This window comes from Hyaena hyaena, unplaced genomic scaffold (genome assembly GCF_003009895.1).
Source record: "Hyaena hyaena isolate Hyena2069 unplaced genomic scaffold, ASM300989v1 scaffold_350, whole genome shotgun sequence".
NCBI classification, from domain to species: Eukaryota; Metazoa; Chordata; class Mammalia; order Carnivora; family Hyaenidae; genus Hyaena; species Hyaena hyaena.
Genome location: NW_024080980.1, coordinates 1393696 through 1421050, shown reverse-complemented (window position 1 = coordinate 1421050; position 27355 = coordinate 1393696). Strand labels below are relative to the sequence as shown.

The following is a 27355-nucleotide window of genomic DNA, read 5'->3' as shown; positions in this document are numbered from 1 at the left end:
TTCCAGCCTCGCTGCCCCACGCAGCTGGAGATGCGATATCCGCCCAGCAGTCAAGGTGAAGTCCAACCAGCCTGCCTCACCTCACAGGCCTCGACGCCTTCCCCATCACCACGTCTCCTCGGGTGACAGCTGGGGCTACAGAGCATGTGGGCACCGACTACCAGCCCCGCTCCCTGCTCTCCAATAACAAGACTTGACCAAGATGTTTATAATCATTTAATGAATGTTCCAAACACACCTTCACTGCGCTATGGGTGAGTGCCATGATGACGGAAGCTGATGAACCACCCGCCCAAGCAACCACGCGATCTACTCACAGTTTCCAAACCCTGGAGATCAACCAGAAGGATTCAGTCGGGAACAGCAGGATTGCTCAGCCAGAGGCTCCTTAGGGTTCTTACTTTCCTTCCTACTCCTCCTCTTCCTCCTCCCACTAAGGACCTTCTCCACGGCTGGATGCTCAGGATGGGAGAAGGGGGGTGGGAGGGTCCCATGGTACCAGGGCAGAGAGTACTGGGAACCCCACGCTCCAGATACAATAGGAACACATGGAGGAATGAGCCTGGGGCAGGCCTGCTCAATAGATAAGCAACTCCCAGAAGCCACTGCGAGCGAGTGAGCCCAGGGACACGGAGCTGGAGGAGCCACACCCCCACCCAGGCCTGGCTGCAGCATGCCCGCTAGGTGCTGCACACCAGCACATCTGCGAAAGGCCCCAGGAGGACCTTGTTGAAGATGCAGCGGACCCACACCAAGTAGGTGGTGAAGGGCTTGATGTTCTCTGTGAAGGTGTGGTTCTGCAGGGCCAGGATATAAGGCACATAGGTGTTCTCCCCCTGCTCCTGGAGCCACACCTCGTACCTCACCTCCCTCACCTTCAGGTACTTGAGGTTCCACGGGATCTGCCAGGACACGGTGAGGCGGGCCTCGGAGGCACCCTGCACCGCCGCCTGGCACCGCGCATCCCGAACCTTGCCTGGGTAGAGGCCGACGGTCCACTTTTGCTTTCGGGGCCCTGGCCGGCCCTTTACCACACGCCGTATGGTCTGGGTGAGGGATGGGATGTCCACCTTGGTGTCCTGGTAGATTCGGAAGAGCCACTCGGGGTTCCGGCAACACAGATGCCGCGGGACCTCACGGCTCTGCAGGATGCGGGCCTGCTCAGCCCGGTCTAGGTGAGTGATGCCGCCCTCGTCCCAGGGCCGTTCGGGGTGCGTGACTGTGTTCTCCGGCACCATGTTCCGCCAGGCTACATACTGGAGGTCCATGCCAGGCAGCGTGGCCAGCGTCTTATAGGGGGTATAGTGGTCGGGATTGACGGCATACGGGAAAAGCTCGACCACAGTGGCCCCACGGGGCAGGAAGAGGGCGGTGACCAGCTGCGCCCCGTGCATGCTGACCAGCATGGAGGCGTTGCTGACCAGCCGCACGACGTCTGCGAAGGCATGGTCCTCCAGGGACACCGTCACCGTCTTCATCTGGAACTCCTGGGCCAGTGCCAGCAGCAGCTCTGCCTCGTTCAGGATGAGTCTGTTTTGGGTGCGGCTGAAGACCAGGATGTACTCCTCGCCGAGGGGAGCCCCCGCCTGGCTCACATTCAGCTTTTCCATCATGAACCGGGCGAACTGGCGGATCTCGGTGCCCGAGACTAGGATGTTGGCCTTCGGGCCCTGCGGCTGGACGAAGCCATACTGGTACCACGTGGTGACCTTGGAAAGGCCCACGAAGGCGTGGGAGAAGCAGAGCAGCCGGCCCAGGGTCTTCAGCTGCGCCCGCAGGAGTGGCTGCTTAGGGCTGAGCAGCTTGTAGAGGTCAAAGTGAGCGCCCTCGCCCCAGCCCTCCATGAAGAAGAGGCGGGCCTCCTGGGCCAGGCTGGGGAACTGCCTCAGCGTGTAGAAGAGCGGCAGCAGATCGTCGTGGAAGACGTGCATGAGGTTGTCGGGGTTGAAGCGGTTGGCGAGCAGCGCCACGTCGGGCACGAACACGGGCTTGGGCATGAAGCGCAGCGCGGCGGCGGGCAGCTCCACGAAGTTGAAATACTGCGCGCTGTGGTCCTCCACGGTGGACAGGTCGAGCAGCGCCGGCTGGAAGCGCCGCGCGCCCAGGTTGGGCAGCATGGCCGAGGCGTTGCCGTGGAAGAAGACGAACTCGTCGGCCTCGCTGGAGTAGCAGAGCCACTGGAAGCGGCAGAGGCGGTCGGTGTGCGTGCGGCCGGTGCACACCATGTGCGTACCGCCCTCAGCCAGCGTCTGCAGCGCCCGGGGGTAGTCGATGCGCGGCGCGGGCGCGGGCTCCGGGGCCAGGCGGCCGCGCGCCAGCTCCTCCTCCAGGGCGGCCGCATGCTCGCGCAGCCGCACATGTTTCCACAGCACGGCCGCCAGCACAGACACCAGCAGCGCGTTGAACACCGCCGACAGGTGCATCCTAGTGCCACCGCAGGGCCCTACCGAGAGGACAGCCCCGGGGAGGTGCTACGGGCCCGGCGGGCTTGACCCATCTCCGCGGGCATCCCGAGGCTCAGCAAAAGCCTGCGGGAGAGAAGGAGAACAGAAAGGTGTTGGCACAGTCTGTCTGGAGTCAACTTAAGCTCCCGCTGTGTGTCAGGCACTGTGCCTGCACTGCGTGCATGCACTAACTGAGCAGGGGAGGGGCAGAGGGAGAGAAAAATCTTAAGCCGGCTCCAAGTTCAGCGTGGAGCCCTACACGGGGCTGGATCCCACTACCCTGAGCCGTGACCCGAGCCAAAATCAAGAGTCGGAAGCTTAACCGAACGAGCTACCAGGGCGCCCCAGCCCTGGATTCTTGAATCATCTTGCACATTTGAAGGTATGGTAGATTAGACCGCTGTTCAAAATATTCACTCCCTCCCTTCCCCTCTTCTTCCACAGAAGTAGTACACATCCCTGCACCTTGACTTTGGGTGTGACCACATAATGTTCTTTGGCCAATGAAATGTTAGCAGAGAAAGCATAATCAGAGCCTTGGAAAGAGCTTATGTGGCTGGCCTTGCCCGCTCTATGCCTATGACATTGCTGTGAGAAGAATCTGTTCGGCCTGATTTCCTGGTCCCAGGAGGAGCAACATGTGCGTGGAGCAGCATTGCTCCAGCCCAGGAGTGTGGCTCACCTGACCCCCAGGTTTGTGAGCGGACCCAGCCAAGGTCATCAAAACCACCAGTCAACACAGAGAAGTCTGAGGTCATGGAAGTCCTGCGGCCGTTTATTATGCAGCACAGCTATGGCCACAGCTAACCAACAGAGGACCTGTGAGGGGAGGCCACAGGGAAAGTCCCCTTGAGGGGCCTGGCATTCCTGGACTTTTCCTCACGTGGGACTGAAGGCCTGTGGGTTTCACTGCCAACTGTCCTCCAGGACTCCCATGTGCCCCTTCTTAGGACACATGACACGTGCGTTTGGGGGCTATGGGGGGAATGTCTGCTCCTGCTTAAAAGTCCTGTTTGGAAATCAGGCCTTTTAGATTCCCATGAAAGGATGGGTAGCTGGTTGTCCCCTTTGTGGTCTAGTAAAAGAACTGTGTCTGCAGGTCACCGCTGATACACTGACGGAGAGGCTTGGCCGGGCTGCAGACATCTGCTCCATTTTTCTGCACCACAAGGAAGGGTTCATTTACTTCATTTGCTGTGAAGCCCAGGATGGCTTATACCTGACGGATGTCACCCTCGACCCTCGCAGGAGGAGCACGGGTAACAGCTGGTACCCACACAGCACTGCACTGGGGAGGGGCTTGACCTGCCCCTTCTTTCCTTCGGGACTGGCTTTTGACTCTCGGTGTCTTGCAACTTCCCTCTCCCCGTGATCACAAAAATCAAAGTGCAGTCCTGCCCAGAAAGAAACTGTGCCCTAGGCTAGGTTCCCTCAGAAGCAGAATCAAGGATAAGGGTTTGAGTCAAAATAATTCGAGAAACTATCCCAATAAATCTGTGTAGGAGAGTAGGGAATGAAGAGGGACAAGGAGTGAAGCCAATACAGGGCACATGAATGAACTCGTCACTATGGGAAACCAGGCTACTTGCCTACCAACCCTGCCCAGCACTAGTTGAAGGCCCTTCCTGGGGCAGCATCGCTCCAGCCTACCCTCATCTAAGGGCTGAGCATGTACATATTCATACATATGCACATGTTACATTACCCATCAAAAAACTTCACAAAGAATTACTCTGACTAGCTATAATGTACTCTAGCGTTTCCTTTTCCAGCCCAATATTCTATTGTTTTTAAAGGTGGGGAAGGAGGGGCTTCATGATTTTACAACCTAACAGGGTTGGCAGTTTGCTGTTTAAAAAATACTGGTCTAGACCACAAATTCCCAGACCTGGCTGTTCTCAAAATCCCCAGAGGCACCTGCTAAAACTATAGTCCCAGGCCTGGATCCTGGAGGTTCTGATCAGCGGCAGGTCTGGAGTATGGCTCAGGAATCAGGATCTTTTGTTCCTGTTCCATTTTCCTGTCTTCTTGTAGAATATCTTTTTTTTTTAAATTATTATTATCAATTTATAGTGTTTTCGAGTATATTTCTTGGTAGAGATTTCCTAGTTGTTCTAGGCATCATACTATATACATGCAACTTAGCATGGTCTATTAGTATTGACATTTTATATCTCGAATAAGTATAGAGACTGTATCTCTATTGAGGCTCTTTTATCCTCCCTTAAAATTATCTTCAACATTTCCTCTACAGACATTAAAATCCACATCAGACAGTATTACAAATTTGGTTTCAACTGTCAAATGTCATTTTCTCAAGAGGGAAAGGACAGCCCATTATATTTACCCATATTTTAATTCTTTCTTTGTCCCTGGTTTTCTTTGGTTATTTCTTTTCTTTGGAGAACTTCCTTTTATTACCATCGTAAGGAAGTTTGCTGAGAACAAACTCTTAGTTTTCCTTCAAGTGCTATATCTTGATTTCACCTTCATTCCTAAAGGGTATTTTCACTGGGACAGAACTTTGGGGTGACAGTTCTTTCTCTCTGCTCTCTGGCCTGTATGTTTCTGATGAGAAATCCGCTGCATCTAAAATGCATTCCCCCTGGACGTAATGCATCCTTCCTCTTGTGTGGCTCTGAAGAGTATGGTTTTCAGAAGCTTGATTATCAGGTGTCCTGGTGTGCATCTCTTTGGGTTTACCCTGCTAGGGCTTCATTCACTCTTGAATCTGTAGGTTTCCACCTCTTACCAAATTTGGGGAATTTTCAGCCACTGTTTCTCTGAATACTTTTTCAGCCTCCAGGTACATGTATGTTAAATTTTAAAAAATATAGGGGCGCCTGGGTGGCTCAGTCGGTTAAGCCTCCGAATTCAGCTCAGGTCATGATCTCACGTTCATGGGTTCAAGTCCCACATCGGGCTCTGTGCTGACAGCTAAGAGCCTGGAGCCTGATTCGGATTCTGTGTCTCCCTCTCTCTGCCCTTCCCCCACTCATGCTCTGTCTGTCTCAAAAATAAATAAAAACATAAGAAAAAAAATTTTTTAAATATATATTGTCTCTATAGGTCTCTAAGGCTCTCTTCAGTTTTTTTTTTTTCCAGTCTATTTTCTCTCTGTTGTTTAAATTGGATAATTTCCATTGTTTGTTTTCCTGTTCACTAATTGTTTTCTGGATACGGATATCCAGTCATATCCATTCTTCTATTGAGCCCATCCAGTGATTTTACATTTTTGTTACTACATTCTTCAGTTCTCAAATCTCCAGTTTGTTCTTTATCTCTTCCCTTTCTTTGCTGAAACTTAGCTGGGCATTTGGGGTATAATGAGCTTATATTAAACTTTCCATTTTTGCAGGTTTTTGCAAGAACCGTGCTAGTGGGGGAAGGGAGTGCACGGACTCTTGACCACTGGATGAGAGAAAAGCCATGCTCCCTGCTCGGCCTCTATCAACAGCACCCTGGCAGTGAGGGTGAGAGACGTGGCACAATCATGGAGTAGGAAGTCTAGGCTTCTCAGTTGGCTCTACTGACACTCCGGGGTCCCTCATCATCACTGGGTGGGGGATGAAGTCTAGGATCCACTGACCCCTCAAGGGGACTGTGGTGGTGGAGGGGACATCTTGTTACCGCTGGGTGGTGGTAAAGGTCCAGGCTTCTCATCCAGACCCATGGGTGAAGGGTAGGTCGAGGTGCTGAAGCAGCGGCAGGGGGTCAGGGGGGGGTTGCCTGGTTGGTTACCACAAAGCAAGGATGGACGTCTAAGCTGTGCATTCAGTCTTTGCTATAGCCAGGAGGGAGGGAAGAAGCAATTTCCCATGGTGTTTTGCAGGAATAGGGTTTGCCGTCAAAAAGGTTTGCTTTATTAGGCTGTTCCTTTTCTAGCCCTTTGATGAGAGAGAGAGAGCTTTCCTTGAGGCTTTTTCTGGTCTGTGCTCACTGGCATTTCTGGGTTGTGAGCTACTTTGGCACCCAGTCTGGGACACACAGGAGGCAAACAGAAAATCCAAGGAACTCAGTACTGTGTTGTTCCACATTCTTCTCTCCACCTTTCAGTCTTCTGATGTTTTATACACAATGCCCTGTGTTTTTAGCTGTATTAGTGCATGGATAGGGGTAAAAGACTTTGTTTTGACCAGAACCCAAAGTCGCATTGGTATCTGCTTTTTTACCAAGCTCCCAGGTGATTCTGGGGTACAACCACATTTGAGAAAAATCGAACGGCTCTTAACCAAAGAACTAGACCATGAATCCCAAGAGCCCCCAAAGTCTTAACGCATTCCAGCATCAATTCAAAATTGTAAGTCCAAAGTCTCATTGCCAGGGGATATGGTGAACTAGGGCTTCCTGGGACCTTGGGTACCTGGTGGCTTGCAGATCCTCATCCTTGGGGGCTGCCAAGGGTTGGTGGTAGGCAATGAGGACATGAGGCCGGGGTCATGGGCCCCCATTTACCTCCACAAAAACCAAGCACCTTTAATTTCGTATATTTAAGGGTATCTAGTGGATTGAATAATGTTCCCCCCCCCCCTGAATTTATGTCTACCCAGAAACTCAGAATGTGATGTTATTTGGAAATAGGGTCTTTACACACACAATTAGTTAAGGATCTTGAGATGAGATCATAATGGATTAGGGTAGGCCCTGAATCTAATGAAAGTATCCCTATAAGACAGAAAAGAACACAGAGGAACATAGAAGGCATCCATGGGAAAACAAAGACAAGAGACTGGAATGATGTAGCTATAAACCAAAGACCACCCAGATTACCAAGAGCCACCAGAAGCTAAAAAGAGGCAAGGAAGAATCCTCGCGAGAGTTTTTTTTTTTTTTTTAAATGTTTGTTTATTTTTGAGAGAGAGAGAGAGAGACAGTGTGAGCAGGGAAGGAGCGGAGAGGGAGACACGGAATCTGAAACAGTCTCCAGGCTCTGAGCTCTCTGCACAGAGCCCAACACAGGCCTTGAGCCCACAAACTGCAAGATCATGACCTGAACTGAAGTTGGATGCTTAACCAACTGAGTCACCCAAGTGCCCCTAGCTCCTTGAGCTTCTGGAGGGAGCATGGCCCAGTCAATACCTTCATTTTAGACTGTTGGCCTCCACAACTGAGGGAGAATAAATTTCTGTCATTGAAAGCCACCAAGTTTGGTAAATTTGTTACAGCAGCACTAGGAAACTCATATGGGTACCACAAAAATTTATTTAAAAAATGGGAGTTCTGGGGCACCTGGGTGGCTCAATCGGTTAGGTGTCTGACTCGATCTCCGCTTAGGTCATGATCTCATGTTTCTTGAGATCAAGCCCTGCATTGGGCTCTGTGCTGGCAGCATGGAGCCTGCTTGGGATTCTCTGTCTCCCTCTCTCTCTGCCCCTCCTCAACTCATGCTCTCTCTCAACATGTTCTCTCTCTCTCAAAATAAATATACTTAAAAACAAATAAAAAGTAAAAACAGGGTTCTTTGTTGTTAGGAAGGAATTCTACTGTTATTTTTTTTTAAGTTTACTTAGAGAGAGAGAGAGAGAGAGAGAGAGATATGGGTGAGTGGGGGAGGGGCAGATAGGACAGAGACAATTCCAGGCAGGCTTCCCACTGAGGAGCCTGAGGAGGGGCTCGAACCCACGAACCCATGAGATCATGACCTGAGGTGAAACCAAGAGTCAGCTGCTTAACCGACTGAGCCACCCAGGCGCCCCAGGAATTCCACTGTTATTCAGGTTAACTACTAAGCAAGTCTTCCTCACCTTAGAGAGGTGAGGTGAAGGAATCTGCCCCAAACCATCCAGCAACTCAGCGGCATGACCAGGATTAAAAATGGAGGTGTCCTCAACTCCTGGTGAGTGCTGCCTCCTGAAGACGGGGGACAGCAGCAGGTCATGGGCAGGTCTGGCCATAGGGCTTCTGAGTTGAGGGTCTAGCGAAGGCAGGTGGCTCCTCACACAGCCCAGTCTCTCCACTTCTCCCCCCAGCTGCCTCCCTCTAAGGTCGCTCTGAACCCATCCCATCCACCACAGCCTCCCTTCCTGCGACCAAGGGCACTCCTCTGGAGTTCTTGCCTTGCCAGCGCAGCCGCACCTTCTGCTCACCCTCCCCAGGGGGACACAGGTAGCACGGCCTCAGGGCACCAACTGCTCCAAGAAGTCTGACCAATTGGTTTGCTCTTTTGGAGACCCCTGATCTCAGTCATTATCACATCACAGCCTAAACCAACCTGGCTCTGAGTTCCTGCTGCATGACCAGTGGTTGATGGCTCCCAGAGAATGTGTGCTGTCTAGGAAAGTTTAAGGATAAAAAGTCAGGCAGACGGGTTCAAACCCAGCTCCATGACTTTATGGTGTGGCCTTTCTGAAGTCAGGTTCCCCATCGGCAAGAGCGAGGGCACAGCCCCCACCGTGCAGGGCTGTGGAGAAGGTCAGAAATTATGTATTAGTTGAACCTCATGAATACTGATAGCTGACTGCTTCTCGTGTACAAAATTTCACACAATTAGGTTCAACCTAATAAGTGTCTAGCAGAGGGGAAAAGGGGGAAAAATGAGGCACCGGATAGTTAATAAAGGGCCACAAGGATGCACAATGAAGTTTGGCATTTTAAAACATGTTGGACACACTTGGCTGCCTTCATATGACTTGAAGCAAAAGCTGATTGGTGCTGAGGCAGGAACTGTCCCTTTTCATTACAGTCATTTGAAACAATGGATTTTAAATCTAAGAAGAGGATTCCTCCCAAAGATGAGGACTGAGATAGGACATGCTGTCATCTGTTGGCACCTTGCACCAGAGTCCGTCACCAACTCTCTACCTGGGCTTCCAAGTCAAGTGCATTAATAAAGGGCAGAGTGGACACTATTTCCACCCAGTATCCATGTACCTTTACTCTTCCTAATAAAACCTCAGGTCTGTTCAGATAGCCACCCCTCCTCCTGACACCCATGAGGTGCAGAGAAAGCCAAGATCTACCTCCCACCTTCAGAGGGCTGGCCAGCAGAGAGCAAGCTTCTGGGGGCTGGGTGCTGGCCCAGCGCCGCCTGCTACCTGAGCAGAACCAAGCAGAATGGAGGGAAGGAGTCACATTCCACGCTCCCACCCACCTGACAGAAAAGCAGGTACTGTCCCATGACCACTGCCTGCCATCTGCTGACTGGCCTGACAACAAGGATGGCACGATGGAGGAGAGATAGGAAGGACCCCGGTGGCATCTCAGAGCTCTATGACTTGGACTTCCTGCTGTAAACTTTCCTTATTATGGAAGCTGGTGTGGGCTGGGGTTTTGGTTTCTCTAAACTAAGAATAATTTAACTTTGTTGTTGTGCATGAAGCAAACACATGGGCGTCTGACCTGTGCCTTCTGTTTCTGAGCTGTGCTACTTGGCATCAGTTTCCCCATAACCCTTCTAACTTGGGTAAACAAATCCCTCCAAGAAATTCTTGTATTAGAAATTAGAAAATATGAGGGGTGCCTGGGTGGCTCTGTCGGTTGGGCGTCCGACTTCAGCTCAGGTCATGATCTCACGGTTCATCAGTTGGAGCCCCATGTTGGGCTCTGGGGTGACAGCTCAGAGCCCGGGGCCTGCTTCAGATTCTGTGTCTCCCTCTCTCTCTGCCCCTCCCCCACTTGCTCTTTGTCTCTATCTCAAAAATAAACATTAAAAAAGAAATTAGAAAATATGGGGCGCCTTGGGTGGCTCAGTTGGCTAAGCTTCTGACTCTTGATTTCAGCTCAGATCATGATCCTAGGGTCATGGGATCCAGCCCTGTGTTGGGCTCTGCATTGACAGCATGGGGTCTGCTTGGGATTCTCTCTCTTCTTCTCTCAGCCCCTCCCCCACTCACACACATATGCTCTTTCTCTTTCTTAAAAAAAAAAAAAGGAAATAAAAAGAAAAAAAATAAATTAGGAAACAAACATTTATTGTGGGCCAAAGTGGAGCTATACCTCTCCACACAGGTTCCATCTGGTAGGGAATGCGGACTATGGTAACGTGAGTGTCACTGCACGGGCAGTAGGTGGGGCTCCAGTGACCCCCGTAGACTGTTAACGGCCAGACCCTTCTGAGGAAGAAATGAGTCCTTCTGGTTTGGCCGTTTCCTTGAGCTTTCAGAGGGAACAGCTATGTCATCTCCAGGGCAGAAAGAAAGGAGCTGGGAGGCCGTCTAGAGACTGATCTAAGGAGACCACACAGTGCAGTCTGGTCAGTTAAGATGGTTCACAGAGAGGAAGAGAGACTTAGAAAACTCAGCTAATGGGGCACCTGGGTGGCTCAGCCAGTTAAGCGTCCGACTTTGGCTCAGGTCATGATCCTGCAGTTTCTAAGTTTGAGCCTCACATCAGGCTCTGTGCTGACAGCTCAGAGCCTAGACCCTGCTTTGGATTCTGTGTCTCTGTATCTCTCTGCCCCTGCCCCACTTGCACTCTGTCTCTCTGTCTCTCTCTCTCAAAAATAAATAAACATTAAAAAAAGAAAAGAAAAGAAAAGAAAAATCCGCTAAGGCCAAAATGTCAATGGCATCTTTGGTGCTAGGTCAAGAAATCTGAACTCTACCCTACAGGCAATGGGGAGCTGCTGAAAGTGTTTGAGCAGAGTAGCCTGGAGAAAGGAGAGAACAGAGGTAGAAAACCTAGTGACAAGTTCCCAGCCTCAGTGTCCCTCCACTCAGTATGGGAGAAGCAGGCCTGGGAGTTAGAAGGGGTTTCCTGGAGGGAGAGCTCAGCATGAATGGAGTACAAGGAGCATGTTCCTCGTGGCAATTCAAGTCCCAGAGTCTGCAGATGACTTGTTTTAAGTAAATTCCTGTGGATTCAAAGCTAGTCCTTTAACAGAACTCCCTCTCATTCAATCCCACTGGGCCTTCTTGGTCTGTAGGGAAGAGGACAAAGTCACAGCTATCCTGAGAGCCCATCAACTTCATGTCCTTCACGCAGGTCTTCAAGGCTTTTGTGGAACAAGGGCAGAGCACGTCTGGTCCAGCCCCAGTGACAGGAGAGGGCACAGGCGGCTGCCGCCTTAGCTGGGTTCTACCTGCGCTCCAGTCAGCCCTGATAATCCCCAGGGGAGGATTTCTGCAAGCCCAGAGCCCTACAGCGAAGAAACCTGCTTAAACATCAGTGTTTCCCTGTCTTTTCAAACCTAGTTACCTGCTGATAAAAAACAGAAACTCTTGGGGTGCCTGGGTGGCTCAGTCAGTTAAGTGTCAGACTTCGGCTCAGGTCCTGATCTTACAGTTCGTGGGTTCGAGCCCCGCGTCGGGCTCTGTGCTGACGGCTAGCTCAGAGCCTGGAGCCTGTTTCAGATTCTGTATCTCCCTCTCTCTCTAACCCTTCCCTGCTCACGCTCTCTCTCAGAAATAAATAAAACATTAAAAAAGAGAGAGAGAAACTCTTTAATGGCCCATACTGACCTGTAAAGTCCAGCACCCCTTCCTCCAGGAATCCCCCATTCGTAATGACTCTCTTCTACAATGTCTGCCCCCAAGACTGAAGGATTTCACCAACCTCTACCTTCTGAAGTTGCTATTTTATACCTGCATCTGCCTGTGTAAAACCATCTTGCTGCATAGACGTTTTCAGAAACACGTGCCCCTCCTGGAAATTCCCTGCCCAGCCCTACCAGCTAAGAACGACTTCGCTATTAGGTTGAATCACATTCAGTTGGTGCTGTGGGAACCAACCATCCTTACCACCACCGTCGTATGGACAATACCGGGTACGCAGAAGAGAAAACCTGTGTCTTCACCATGGCCTGACCACAGCTGAGTTCTGACATCTCTCTAGGGGGTAAGAAGAGAAAAAAGGGGCAGAGAAAGAGCCAGGAGGAGGAAGAGTTAATTCATCCGTAAGGTCAGGAGAGGGAAAGAAATGAAAAAGTAAGGGAAGGGACAAAAAGGACTTAAGAAGGGGATGCAGAGGTCCGATGAGCAGGGTGTCTCACTGCGGAGCTGGTGCGGCGGCCCTGAGGGCCTCAGCTCAGATCTGGGTCAGGGAACTGCAGAGGGACTCGGGCTGGCATGACAGGAGGGACGCGAGCAGGAGAACAGTGGGGGGGAGGGGGGCAGGTGTGCACCCCCACACAGCTCCTAGTTCTGACCAGCGGGAGAGCCTGGGAGCAGTGACAGCACAGCTGGCACTCAGGTGGCACTCAGGTGTTGGTTCCTGATATCATCCTCTACTAAGGAGCCAGGGCGCTGTGAACAATAATTGTGTCCTGGGCTGGGGATGAGTACAGGACAATACAGGATGAGCTGGGAATATCTCGTGGTGCCAGCACGTAAGGAAGTTCTCAAAAAATGATGAGGACATATCAAAAAGGCACAGGGACTAACCTGAAGGAGGCCCCAGGGGCAAGATCTAGGACAATGTAACCAAATTTAAAAGCAACAGGAATGGATTATAGCCCATAGAATACAATAAGTACAAAAGAGTCAATACTGATAGGAATAAACAATTGAGTAAATAAATAAGGAAGAAGGAACAGATCTTTCTTGCAGTAGAATCCCAATTAGTCAATGTAGAAGCAGTGATGGAAACAGAAAATTACCATTTGGCAAACATCACAGTAATAATGGCTTCAGGCAAGATCCACTGCTGGGATGCTAAAATTAGTGAGGGAAGTATGATGAGAAATAGGATATTTGCATAGTCTCAAACTGTCTCCCTGTGAGATACATATCTATTACGGAGGCAAAAATAGAACTCTGACGGTACAGGAGCCTGGCAGACAGCCCCTGAACCAAGTAATACTTACCGACCTCATGTACCCCTTGATAACGGTACACTGAGAAGGGCACCTCTCTTCTATCATCTTACCCAAACACACAGCTTCAGTCTACAGTTCTAAATGGGGAATCTTGGTCTAACTCCACTGTTAGCTCTGAATGTAGTGTATAGAAGACTTAATAGAGGAAACATTAAACCCAAATCGAAGTGCAGTCTACAAAACACCTGACCAGAACGCCTCAAGAGTGAAGGTCACAAAAGCCCAGGAACGACTGAGTAGCTGTCCCAGATTGAAGGAGACTAAGGAGACACAGCAATTAAAAATTTTTTTTTAATTATTATTTTTTAAAATTTAAATCCAAGTTAGTTAACATATTTTCAGGAATAGAAGTTAGTGACTCATCACGTACATATAACACCCAGTGCTCACTGACATGACAGTTAAATGCAAGGTAGGATCTTGCACCAGAAAAAGGACACTAGTGGGAAAACTGGCAGAATTTGAATCAGGTCTTTGGTTTAGGTAATGGTGCTATGTTACTTTTCTGGTTGTGATTATGTAAGACTTAACATTAGGGGAAGCTGAATGAAGCATTTTTTGTAACTTTTCTGTAAGTCACATTATTTCAAAATAAAAAGTCATAAAAAATTAGATAACTTAAGAAACAAGAGAACATTCATATTTATAGGTAAAATGCCATGTATGTGGTTTGTTCTAAAAGACTCCAGAAAAAGAGTGGAGGCAGATGGAACAAGACGGTAGCAAACTGACAATTGTGAAAGACGGTGATGAGGGACTTTCTATGATCCTCTTGTGTCTGACGTTTTCATAATAAAAAGTCAGAAAGTTAACAAGAAAGAATCAAATCCCTATTGCAAATTACAGGATTCTAAAGAGTGGATGAGCAATAAGTGAATATTTAGAAAATTTAAAATAAACAGAGCTCCCCCTCCCTTGCACCGGAGAGATGAGAGGCAGACGCATGGGGCAGGAGCCCATGTGTGTTTGGTTCTGATCACAAATGGAAGCTTGTCCATCAGCTGCTAAAGCTACAAGGACACGCCCAGGGAATGGCAGACAGACAGCAGAGAAGCGAGAGGAAAGGCCAGCCTCCAACCTGAATGGGCACCTCTCTAAGTGGGCATTCTGCCACCTGCCCTCTGCTAGGCCTCCCGGTGGTGAGAGGCACGCTTGGCAACAGGTAGGTGGGGATGTGAGGTGGGGCCACAGGAGGCAGGAGGCTGGGGCTCTCCTCTGGACCTGTGCATAGCCAATCCCAGTTAAGCCCTAAGCTCCAGATCTTGGGGCCAAGCTTATGGGAACCGGAAACATGGGGTTCGAGACGTGGTGAGGCAACCAAGAAGAGGCCAGCCTTTGAGCCTGGGGACAAGAGAGCACTGTGTCTGGCTAGATGCTAAGTGACCACGCCGGGCCAGATGCTGACAGAAGACAGGACAAATATGGACTGGCCCACAGGGCCCTTCAAGCTCGCAAGTTACCTTCCAAGAGGGAAAATGAGAAGGAAGGTTTGCTGGGGATGGACCAAGCCTTATGCCAGAAATCGTGCAGTGGTTAAAACACAGGGCCCAGGTCAGATTGCATGGGTTTCTAACTTTACCACGTACAGGCCAGGCAGCCTGCACCAACATCTCATGAGAAGAGTTGCATAAACAGCCCACTCCCGTGGAAGTGTTGAATCACTATATTGTATACCTGAAACTAGTACAATGCTGTATGTTAACTATATGAGAATTAAAATATGAATGAATGAATGAATGAATGAATGAATGAATACCCTGTCCTTCCCAGGTAGGAGAGTTCTGAGGCCCCTTCTGCACTGGCACCAGAGTTCCCTAACAGATTAGGTGGTTGCCCACAGTGGTAACTGGCCTGATTCATGCCCCTTTTCCCTTCCTGGTCTCAGTTCTTCACTCCCTTATTCATGTTTATTGGGATGGAGTTCAAATAATCTATTTATACCTGAATCTCTGTCTCAGGATCTGCTTCTGGGGGAACATTAATGAACACAGTTATGACTGTATTTTGCCACTGAGGAGACAGATGAAAAGCTGCCCTTGCATTTTCACCTGCTGTGAAGTAGCCAAAGTGCAGTAGGAAAAAACCAACAAGTGCTTGGTCAGTCAACGGTTACTGTAAAGTCCTTTCAGTCTGTTTCCCACACTCCCTCTGTGTCCCCCTTTCCAGCCCACATAAGCCGGGAGAACTCCAGGACCGGGCAAAATGCTCCTAAGGGTTTTCAAAAGATAACAGATGGAGGCACAGAGCACACTGATCAGACCCCGAGCACTAAAGAAGATAAAAGAGGCCTTTCTCCATCGCCGTTTCAAAATGTTTCTGGATTAAAAAAAAACTCCAGGAGGAAATTCAAAATGTGGAGAATAACTGGGCCAAGCTGCCTACTAGAAAATGGAGCCAGTGACGGCCCCTTTCTCCAGGCCAATTTTCACTGCTCCTGGAGAGGCCACTAGTCTTAGTGACAAGAAGGCAGTGGTAGGGAGACAAGGATGGTGAGAGAGACCTCAGGCCACTCTCCTTGGTACTGGGGACTAAGAAGGACACTCAGCTAAGCTTCTGCAGGACTGCGGCTCGCCGGACGGACCAACCGGGCACGCTGCATCCAGTCCTGATGTTGGACCCCCTGTTTAGTGCCACTCCATGCACCGAGAGCCTCCTCCAAATGACGGTGATCAAGGGAGAACTCTTTCAGACTGAAGGCCTCCACGGCCTACTCTGTCACCGGGCCCTGCTCAAATGGGAGGAGGAGCCTGAATCCCAGCATCACAAGCTACTTACTTTCAGGGACAGGAAGCTCCCTCACACTCCTAAGCAGCCCACCTCCTCTGTACTCACTCTCCTGAGACCTCACAGCTCAAAGACAGAGCTGGAATTCATCCGTCCTTCACCTGCTATCTCTAACCCTCTCTCTCACTTCTGAGCAGGGGGACGGCCTCCACCCTTGTCTGCAGGCAGGTGTGGAAAGCACCACATACCTGTTGGTTCCTGCTCTGTCCCAGTGCCACGCTGGGCCCCTTACATGCATGAACGACTCCACTGATTCTTTCCTTATGATGGTTCACTCTGTCCCCATCTTTTCTATCCAGAAACAGTCTCAGTGGCTGGGCCACATGTCCACAGGTCAGGACTTGACCCCACACATTTCCACCTGGGCTCCCTCTCAGAGATGAGGGCTGCCCCAGAGGGGTCTTGTCATGAGGCTCCTTGGACAAGGAAGAGGAACAATGGTGGCCCTCAGAGGCACAGGTCACCCAAGATAATGTATTTTGCCTCTTCCTGGTGCTCCCTGAAAACTTTCCTGTCCATCTGGGATCTGTGAGTGGGCATGAAGGTTCGGCGATCTGTAAAGAGCCAAGGAAACCACCCCACTCTGAGCAGAGCCTCCAATGGGATGGGATTTGGAGACTGGAGGGTCTCTGACATGGGCCATTCCACATGGAGAAAAAGAAAAGAAAAATAAACCTGCTTCCTGCTGGGGCAAGGCTATGACAGATGTCCTAACCGAGGCCCCCAGCCTGGCCCTGCTCCAAGCCTGGCTTGCCTTCAGAGGTCCCCACAGCCTCTACGTACAACATCCCATTTGGTGCTCACCTCGACCCTATGAAGTATCATTATTCCCAGTTCTCTGGTGAGGAACCTGAGGCCAGTGAGGTCCACTGACTCGCCCAAGGCCACGCAAGTGTGAAGTCTAGATATTAACCCAGTGTTCTCTGACTCTAAAGACTGTGCTTAAAACCATAAAGACACAGAAGATCTGGTTTTAATTAAAGTGGGGCACAGGGTGAAGAAGAAAAAGAAACATGTAAGGCATTCAAAGGACTCAAATCAGGGAGGGGTGAGCCCAATGAAAGGCCCACACACCCACCCTGCTCACAGACCACACTCCGGGCTGGGTCGGGTCGGGAGCTAAAGGGCTCCATCAGGGATTCCTCGCCATCTCTGCTCTGCCACCCCCCACCCCCGGGATGCTGCTTCTCCCCCTGGCCAGCTTCCCTCATGGTCATGACATGGCCACCAGTGTCAACTGGAGCGACGTGCTTCCTGTTTTATATCCAGCTACAGGCAGAAGGTTCTCCCTCTCCATGGAATAAGTCATCCGCTCAGCCACCTGATAGGGTTAACTCCCACCCAGCCACCTCCGGGACCAATGACAATGACCAGAGGTGCCACTGCTACTGAGCTGAGAGCCCTGGGTTCCTGCAGCTGGGAGGAGGCAAGAGGAGTGAACTCTGGTGGGTGACAGTGATGTCTGGTGTGGCAACTCTTGAAGGACACAGGCTTCACAGGGCACCCAACAACCTTGGTCCTCGTTTGCTTGTTCCTCCTTTAGGAAGAGGAGAAAACATGACTTGGAGAAGCCACGTCTCCCGACTCGTCTCACTCACACCCTTCAGGGAAGATAAACAGGCTTCTCCATCACTTCGGGGACCACCAGCCAGATGCCCTGCGGGGACCTTCCCATCCCAACACACTGACTACGGAGGATACAACGTGCACTTAAAGCTGATCCCCAGACTACCGCCGACCATCAAACATAAACCCACTCTGACCTCACAACGTCCAATCAAGCCCACGCAAAACAAAACCTGCCGCCCGTGCAAAATGGGCACCTCATGTAATCTTTTTACTTTGCAGATTTTAAAAAGTAACCCAACTTTAGCAAATTTCTCTTTAAACTCGTCTTCCTACAAGAGGAGCTATGTGATACATCTGCCCCAGATTCTCCAAGCCCTGTCTGCTGACTGAGGGGATACAGTTCCTCCACACGAGGCACAGGGTTGCAGGAAAAGGAGGGCCGAGTCCCTGCCGCTCCCCCCACGAAGTCCTGTCACAGAGGCAGATGAAGAGAGGTCCTGGGGGGGAAGGGCGGGGGGCAAGAGCCAAACAAAAGGACCAATCCGAACCTTGATTTCACTCCTCAAAAGAATGACCTCGGTGGCACCTTCTCTTCTTGTGGGGCTGAAGGCTAATTACAAACCCATGTTCCTTGGAAAGAAACTCATTCCACAGAACAGACAGTCCCTATTGGACTTTTAAGGTGTTGCACCAACAGCTTGGATCCCGTTTTCTGCAGGCCTCCTCCTGGGCATGAAGGCTCGTGGAGTGGAGGGGTCTGTTAAGTATTATGGACAAGACCATGCTCGTCTCCAGTTACCTGTCAATTGCTTTGTCCCAGACAAAGGCTGGTCTGCTGCAGTGGCCTCTCCAGGAGAGGCGACGGGCAGGAGCAGAGAGCTCACACAGGACATGGCTTTGGTGCTTGCAACACACAGAAAGGGCACTCGCCCAGCAAGGAAGTGAGCCTTGAATAGACCCCCAAGGGAACCCCCTCCTGAAATCATCTGCTGAGGCCTGGACCCCTGGCCCACGGTGGACAGCAGTGCCCTGGAGTCATTCATGATGAAGGTTCTTAGATTCCCTCCTTCATTCTCTTAAAAATAGTCTTTGAGGGCACCTGGGTGGCTCGGTTAAGTGTCTGACTTCAGCTCAGGTCATGATCTCACGGTTGTAAAATTAATCCCCAAGTCAGGATTGGAGCCTGTTTAGGATTTAGGATTCTCCCTCTCCCTCTGACCCTCCCCGGCTTGCACACCTGCGCTCCTGCTCTCTTTCTGAAAAAAAAAAAAAAGGCTTTGGTTAGATGTAGGCAGGCAGGAAGGCAGGACATGGAACTTATTTAACGACCAGTTTGGCCCAGTCACCGACCAAACACACTGGACGCCCACGTAACATGTCCCTGGCACAGCAAGCCCCCCTTAGCTTCTGGCTGCCTCTACCTAAGTCAGGTGGGTGAGAGAGGACCTGTATTTGTCTGTATCGGTCCTTAATGTATATTTATTTATGAACCTGAGTCCAAAGACTTAAGACGACATGTAGAGAACGGGACAGTGATGCTCTGCATCAGCCCAAAATAGAGTAAAGAATGTGCAAGAGACACAAAACTGGGGGGATAAAAAAGGCACGTCTGTCCTCAAGGTTTTCTCTGTGGCTGAGGGGACGTGAGGCTGTTGCTAAAACCAGATGTGATATCGCTGTCACAGAGGAAGGGAATGTGGGCTTTGGGGCACTGAGGGAGGGGCATCTTCACTGCCTGGGGATGAGGGGGGACCATCACCACAGGACGCTCTCCTGCTGTCCCAGGAACGTCAGGGAACGTTCTGTACACACCACAGGCTTTCCTGGTCCAGGGGACCAGCCCAACTCATGGGATCACCCCCTGGGTCATCCTGACAGCGGTCATCTAGCCTTGCCTAACTATCCCTGCTTCTCACCAGTCTTGCCCAAAGGCTCCCGGGAGGAAGAGCACCATCAGGTGGAACAGAAGAATGTGCTTAGGAAGCTGGAAGTCCCTGGCAGATCTCCTACATCACGTAAGTGCACCCAGTCCAGGCTAAGTGCAGGCATTGGGGTGTGCAAGACCGCAGCGGAGAATTCTGGCGGTGGTGGCTGAGAATTCTCCCCAGGCCACATAGCGCATACGTACCTTCCTTTAGGTCCTAGGTGTGAACTGGTTTTATGATCTCGGCAGATTAACTCCTCAAGCCTCAATTTCCTCATCCATGAAATGGGAATAATAACCACCTTAGGGTGCTGGGAGAACTCAACGTGCTAATGCAAATAAAGTACCTGCATAGGCCTCAAAACACATTCACTGTCAGAACTATATTTCATTAGGGTTCCTCATATTTTTTTTTTTTAAATGTTTTTTATTTATTTCTAGGAGAGAGAGAGACAGCGTGAGCAGGGGAGGGTCAGAGAGAGAGGGAGTCACAGACTGAAACAGGCTCCAGGCTCTGAGCTGGCAGTTAGCACAGACCCCGACGCGGGGCTCGAACCCACGAACCGCGAGATCATGACCCGAGCGAAAGTCGGACGCTTAACCAACTACGCCACCCGGGCGCCCCTAGGGTTCCTCATATTAACAATGAATGAAACACAGGTACCAAACCAGCCATGCAACCCCAGACCACAAACCACTCCTACAGGGACTGAACCCCCAATGGGTTTGGAGGGAGGCACTTTCACAGTCCCTCTCGGGTTCACTGTCTTCCTAATGACTTGTTTGTTTCCCTTCTCCTGTGAAGGGCTCCTTCCCCCCGCTCCCAGTAGCCAGGTCTCAGCATGAAATTAACAATTTCAACCACCACCACCTCCATCGTTGTATGTTGTTTGTATGATCCTCAAACCAACAAGGAGCTAGCACAGCACCATGAACATGTCCCCCTCTGCAGATCAGGACAGAGGCTAGGAGGAGCTAAGTAAACATGTCCCAAGTGCCTCCACTTGTAGGGAGCGAAGTCAGGATCTGAACGTGGAGCATGTCAACATGACCTACGTTAATCACAGCCCGGGCACCATCTTGCCCTCGTCTTCCTGGCCTCCCAGGGCATGGATTTTCAGGGATACAACTGTCATCACACTTACTGTTCTCTCCTTTTCTACCTCGGGCACCAGGTTTTCGGACCCAACTCGTATGGGGCACAAGGCACTTAGTAACTCAGGCAGGAAAAGCCTGATAGAGCACAGTGAGGAAGCAAGTGCCTGCAAGCCAAGCACAGGGGCCTCGAGAGAAACCAAAGCTGCCAACACCTCAATCTTGGATTTCTATCCTCCACAAGCATGAGAAATAAACTTCTGTGGTTTGACACCCAGTGGGTAGCACTTTGTTATGGGCGCCCAAGCTGACATAAGTGGGTACCACCAGGCCACTTTCCTGTCAGGACCTCATTAGCTTGCCCTTCAACCTGGGCATTAGGTCTCCAGGTCACAGGCCCACCCCCCTGCCATCGGCTGTAGTGAGCATATGACTTTGCACCTCTTGCCCCAGCTCTAGAACTACTGGAGCTTTTACTCCTTATTAGACCATGAGGCCCCGATGTGTGGCTTTTTGGTGCCTATGTCCTGAGCTGGCCAGGGGCCCCCAGAATAGAGCCTGCACCCATACTGGGTGGCCAGCCCAGAAGATGAGCGCCCACGGCAGGCAGCCCCTCCCCCAGCTGCCCAGCTCTGCGTCTGGGGGTGTGGCAGCTTCTTCCATACCTCCCTCCAGCGCTTCCTGGAACAGAGGGGATCCTAGAAAGGAGGGTGCACTAAGTCCCTTCTTTAGGAGCTGATTGAGGCAGTCCTGGGGGGCAAATTGGCAGCATCCTTCTATCTGCCTCAGTTTCTAAAGGGCTTTTTAAAGGCATTTTTAAAGATCTTTCGTTTATTCCCGCCCCCCCCTTCTTTTTTGACCTAACACGGCCTGTACTGGTAATAACAATAACAGTAGAAATAGTGGCAATTCAACAGATCAGAGTCTCCAGCACCTCCCTGTGGCTTGGTTCATGGTTGAGTTCCTGGTATCCAGCCAGAAAGGGCCCCTCTGTTACGCTTTCAAATTGGAGAAAAGAGACCACTCTTAGCATTAAGATTGTCCCGACATTAGTCTATCAATGGCAGAGTGAAAGGTCTGAACCTCAGACAGATGCCAGGCCCTGTGAGGACACGGGAAGCCAAACAAAATGGAAGGAGCAATCGCTGTCCTGGATAGCTCAGGAAAAGAGGATGCTGGCTTCTGGGCACGGCTTGGAGGTTAATTCTCCCACCACCTTACTTTCCTGAGCACCTCCTGCGTGCCAGGCACTGTCCCTAAGCCCCTTTCCTACCTTTTTCCCTTAATCAGCACAAAAGCCCTCTTAATGCAGGTACTATTATCTCCAGTTTCTTTTAATATTAAAAAACAAACAAACCCAAGTTTAGTGAGGTTAAGAAGCTTGCTCTAGGTCTTACTGCTCAAGCAGGGACACCAGGATGGATACAAACCCATGTCTGACTCCATGTCTTATTCACAGTGCTTCAGACTCGGAGGTACAATCAGGGACAGAAGCAGGGTAGAGGTCAGAGCAATGGCTTTCTATCACTCCAGGGCAGAGCAGGTGTGAACGGCTGCAGAAATGCAGGCCCAGGGGCCCTCAACTGTAGCTTAGCAACCACAGCTGCCCTTGTACATTAGTCTTCCCCACACCTGCCACCAGCAGAGAGTCCCAGCAGTGGCAGGCAGCTCAAGGGAGCTGTGGTCATTCTCTTGCCCCAATGAAAGTCTGCGTTGCATGTAGGGGTGACAATTATCCCACCTGCCCTGGTGCTGTGCAGAGAAGGTTAATCCACCAATTTAAAATGACAAAACCACTGCTTTTTAGAGCCAAAAGAGCCCTTGGAAATGATTTGCTCTAACTTTTTGACTTCATGAGAGGTCGAGAGGGGCAGCGTGAGTTCTCATAGGCAGCCACGATCAAAACAGCGGATGTTCTCAGTCCAGAGCTCCTCTCCTCACACCCATGGCTCTCGGTGGGGGGCCTCCTCCCCAAAGCAGAGACGAGGCCCCGAGAAGAAGTAGGGCTCTGAGACTCTTCCTGGCCCCTAAACAGGATCACTTCTTCTCCTCATCAAGCTCTTGAGGCCTCACCCTGATGTGGGGCCCTGTGCTGCCTCCTCCTCACACTTCATCCCTCAGGTTCACCCAGGGGATGTCCCTCCAGCCCCATCCAATGCCACACATGGAGCGGAAGCACAGGGGTCCCACCACCTCTTCACATGGTTGGAGAAGACCCCCTGCTGCCACCCTGGAGGCCACCCTGGGTCACAGCGGGCCTTCCAGGACCTCAAGAACCACAGGCAGCAGAGCAGAGCAGGCACTGGTCCTGGAGCTGAGATGCCAGAAGTGAGCTCCCGTCCTGTCATTTAGCAGCTCCACGACCCCAGACCAAGTCTTCCTTTTTTTTTTTTTTTTTTTTAGCAGACAAAAAGCTGTGTACAATTAACATATATAACTTGATGTTTAGAGGTAGGTAGGCACTTGTGAAACCATCACTATAATATATGCCACAAACCCATACATCATCTCCAAAAGTTTCCTGCCACCCTCTTGTGATAAAGCACTTAACATAAGATCTACCTTCTTTGCAAATTTTAAAGTATATTGTTAATTATAGGCATTAAGCTGTACAGGTGAGCTCTGGACTTGGTCATCTTGTATACCTGAAATTCGATGCTCTTTGACTAATGCCTCCCTGTCCCCCCTCATCCCAGCCCCTGGCAACCATTGTTCCACTCTCTGCTTCTATGAGTCTATTTTAGACTCAACCTATAAGTGGTATGATGTAGTCTTTGTCCTTCTGCGTCTGCCTGGGCCAATTCTTAAGCCTCCACGTCCTGGTCTGAAAAACAGGCACAATAATACCTACTTCACAAAGTGGCTTTGTGAATTCAAAGAGACAACAGAGGCAAAGCACAATGCCTGACAATTATTTTTATAGCATTATTATTATCATCGCAATAATGCCATACATCCCATTCAGTGGCTCTGACATACGCCAGAAATGCTAAGTGCTTTAGATGAACGATCTCATTTATTCCCTCCTATAAATCTAAAACAGGTGCTATTTCATCCCACATTTGAGGAAGTACTCAGAGTTGTTAAAGTGAACTGCCCAACGTCACACAGCTCTTAAGCGGTGGGGCTGGGGTTCGAACCCAAGTCTAACTCCAAAGCCTATGATGGCATCTGCTGCTTACACCTTTTATGGTCATTATTTTATCCAATTTGAAAAACCTGTCAGGTGTTAGGCAGGTCCTGGAGGAGAGTATCTGCTGACAACCAAACTGGGAGTGACACGGACCTTGGGGAATGAAGCATCTGGTAATTTAATTTTCCAGTTAGCTCAGTAATTCACTAGAAGCCTCCGTTTATTGCAAAATATTTTCTAAAGCCAGGCTCAGGGCGAGAACTTGCCAACCAGAAGGAAAGTTCAAAAACTGGTGTAGCTACTCTGACACTCTGACACATGAAGGCCACCAGGACGCCAACATGGCCACGGTGTGGCATGGGGGAACTCAGGCACCAGCACCCCATCCTCCCCTGTGCAGAGGATCTCCACTCTCTGCCTCTCCCTGCCCTCCTGGGGCCCAAGGCTCAGGAACTGATGTGCTGGCCATCCCTGGGGAAAACGGGACCTGTGTTCTCTTCTGGCTCTGCCACTAACTGGGACTCACATTCCTCATCTGTAATGTGAAAGGATGAACTGGAGGATCTCCAAGATCCATGAGAGCCAGAGAGAGCAGCTAGTTGGAGTACAACGACGGACGTGGGCTCCAATCTCACCTCTGCCATGTTTTGTCATAGCAACCACAGGTGCTAACATCTGCTGCACATCCACTGTGTGCTGACCCTGATGGAGGACTTGCAGCACATTATCTCATTTAACCTTCCCAGCAATGCTGTGATGGAGGTACGCTTATACCCATTTTGCAGAGAAAGAAACAAGAGGCTCAGCGAGGATAAGTGACTTGCTCAAGGGCACACAGCTAGTAAATGAGATCCAGGATTTGAATGCCTGGCACATGTAACAGTAAACACTTGGTGACTGAACATTTGGTGCTTGTAGACTCTAAGTCCTATCAAACTCACTCCATAACCTTTCCCATGCCAGGCCTTGCTTCCCCCAAGAGTAGGCTCTGCAATTTGGTCTGCATAAAGTAAGCTGACCCTTGCCTCCCACCACAAGGTGTAGGACTCTGGCCTAAGGACCCTAGATCTTACCAGCAGATTTTCATCAGTGCCCAGGAGACGGGGTCCTACACACGTGGAAGGGGTCAGAAATCCACTGGGTCCCTCCAGAAGCTACCCGGGTACTGTCAAGCAGGCCGAGGCAGGCTCTTATCACCAGGCACACAAAAGGTACCCTACCAAGACCCAAAGAACCCGGCGATCGGCTGCAGGCCTGCCCAGGTACTGCCTTCCAGAGGAGCTCAGGAGGGCCGGGTCCCCTCCACGCACCTCGCTGGCTCCCTGCCAATCGCGCCTCACTGTCGCTCAAGCAAAGGGGCGTGAGGACCCGCTGCCAGCGCCAGCTGCGAGCTAAGGGCTTCAACCGCCGCACCTGGGGGCACCGCCCCGGCCCCGCGGCGTCGGGACCCGAAGGGTCCATCGCCCCTCACCCCCGCCCCATCGCGAGCCTCCTTCAGTGCGCATCACGCTCACTACTCGGTTCTGCAAACTTCTCTGGGCTTCCCTTCACCCCAGGGCCCGACGCTCCAGTCGATCCCTCAGGGGAAGTCCGGGGCCGACCCCTCAAGCCCCAGCCCAGCCGGATCGCGAAGCCCTCGCCAGCCCCCGGAGCGCGCGTCTCACCTGCAGCCCGCAGGCGGGGCTCCGAGGGGCTGAGGCGTCCCGGTGGGCCCCCCGCGGAGCCGGCTTTGGCTGAATCGGCCGCCGCTGCCACCTCCTGACCCCGCCCCGAGCCCGGGAGGACCAGGCATGGAGGGCAGGTCCCGCAGCACCGACCCGACCGCCGCCGCCGGGCTCGCGGGTGCCGGACCTGCGCCTCTCTGGCCGGCGAGCCCGGCGCGGCAGCTAGTGCACGTGCGCAGGCTCGCCAGCTCAGCTGCTCTGACCTTCGGCCAGAACCACTCCTTGGTTAGCGGAATTCTGGGAATTGTAGTTGAGCCGCCCAAGCTCTCAATCCGCGGAACCCTGGAAGTTGTAGTTTCTTCCCACAGAGGCGCAGGTTTACTTGGTGTTAGATTTGTGCAATTATGGAAGTCCTGGTAATAAATGTAAATGCGAGTTAAACCAACAGTAAGATGTCATTTGTAAAATCAAGGTAATCATAACGTTCGCATATTTAAAAACGTATCTGTTACTACAAATACAAGTAAATACAAATGCTCTATTCCTTTGGGGCGACGCCCCAATTCTTCACGCCCATCCCATTCAGACCTTCCTCCAGGGCAAACAGTCCCAACTCTTATGGCTGCTGCACCTGGCTACTGCCCACTCTCGAAATATACATACGCCCTTATTTCTTGATTTATGAACTTTAGACCTCTTGGCTTTTTACTAGGATAGATGAGAAATTAACTCATTTAAATATGTGCACCAACTGTGACTACCTGCACCTTCTCTGCGTTATGAGACATTTTTTCTTTCTCCAAATTTTTATTTAAATTCCAGTTAGTTAACATACAGTGTAATATTAGTCTCAAGAGTAGAATTCAGTGATTCATCTTCTACATACAACACCCAGTGCTCATCACAAGTGTACTTCTTGATACCCATCACCTATTTAACCCATTCCCTCATCTACCTCCCTTCTGGTAATATCAATTTGTTCTTTATAGTTAAGAGTCTGTTTCTTGGTTTGCTTCTCTTTCCCCCCCCCCATTTTCAGTTGTTTTGTTTCTTAAATTCCACATATGAGGGAAATCATATGATATTTGTCTTTCTCTGACTGATTTATTTCACTTAGCATAATACTTTCTAGTTCCATTCACGTCACTGCAAATGGCAAAATTCGTTTTTTGATATGGCTGAGTAATATTCCATTGTGTATATACACCACATCTTCTTTATCCATTCATCGGTCGATGGACATTTGGGCTCTTTCCATAATTTTGCTACTGTTCATAATGCTGCTATAAATAAGCATCAGAGTGCATGTATCCCTTCGAATCAGTATTTTTGTAACCTTGGGTAAATACCTAATAATGCATTTGCTGGATCCTAGGGTACTTCTATTTTTAAATTTTTGAGGAACCTCCACACTATTTTCCAGAGTAGCCGCACCAGTTTGCATTCCCACCAATAGCGTAAAAGGGTTCCCTTTTCTCTGCATCCTCACCAACATCTGTTGTTTCCTGTGTTGTTAATTTTAGCCATTCTGACAGGTGTAAGGTGGTATCTCATTGCAGTTTTGATTTGTATTTCTCTGAGGATACGTGATGTTGGGCATCTTTCCATGTGTCTGTTTTTCATCTGGATGTCTTCTTTGGGAAAATGTCTATTCATGTCTTCTGTCCATTTTTTAACCAGATTATTTGTTTTTTGGATATTGTGTTTTATAATTTCTTTATAGATATTATGGATACTAACCCTTTATCAGATAAGTCATTTGAAAATATCTTCTCCCTTTCCATAGGTTGCCTTTTAGGCTTGTTGATTGTTTCCTTCTCTGTGCAGAAATTGTTGTTTTTTTTTTATCTTGATGAAGGCCCAATAATTTATTATTGCTTTTGTTTCCCTTCCCTGAGGAGACATGTCTAGTAAGAAGTTGCTACATCCAGTATCAAAGAACTTACCATCTGTGCTCTCTTCTAGGATTTTGATGGTTTCCTATCTCAC

The 27355-nt window shown here is 50.3% G+C and overlaps 2 protein-coding genes across 7 annotated transcripts in view; one reads left to right on the top strand and one right to left on the bottom strand.

Annotated features, from left to right (window-relative positions):
- GASK1A (golgi associated kinase 1A) overlaps positions 1 to 20813 on the top strand; it is a 91661-nt gene extending 70848 nt beyond the window's left edge. For 2 of the 6 annotated variants that reach the window (XR_005531358.1, XR_005531352.1), the window contains exons 8-11: positions 3544 to 3703; positions 5803 to 5917; positions 19470 to 19565; positions 20650 to 20813. The gene's annotated coding sequence lies outside the window, so the exon portion shown is untranslated. Of the gene's footprint in view, positions 1 to 3543; positions 3704 to 5802; positions 5918 to 9126; positions 9921 to 19469; positions 19566 to 20649 lie in introns of those variants that run through there. The other 4 variants (XR_005531353.1, XR_005531354.1, XR_005531355.1 and 1 more) reach the window with 4 other exon arrangements.
- Positions 592 to 25614, bottom strand: POMGNT2 (protein O-linked mannose N-acetylglucosaminyltransferase 2 (beta 1,4-)). Its single transcript, XM_039249831.1, has 2 exons — positions 25367 to 25614; positions 592 to 2528 (listed from the first exon to the last, which is right to left on the bottom strand). The coding sequence occupies exon 2, from the start codon at positions 2421 to 2423 to the stop codon at positions 681 to 683; it is 1743 nt and encodes a 580-aa protein (XP_039105762.1). The 5' UTR covers positions 2424 to 2528; positions 25367 to 25614; the 3' UTR covers positions 592 to 680.
- Positions 25615 to 27355: the final 1741 nt, after the last annotated feature.

What these genes read in the sequence shown, in the direction of transcription:
- POMGNT2 (XM_039249831.1), bottom strand. Translation starts at nt 2,423, where the DNA reads ATGCACCTGTCGGCGGTGTTCAACGCGCTGCTGGTGTCTGTGCTGGCG.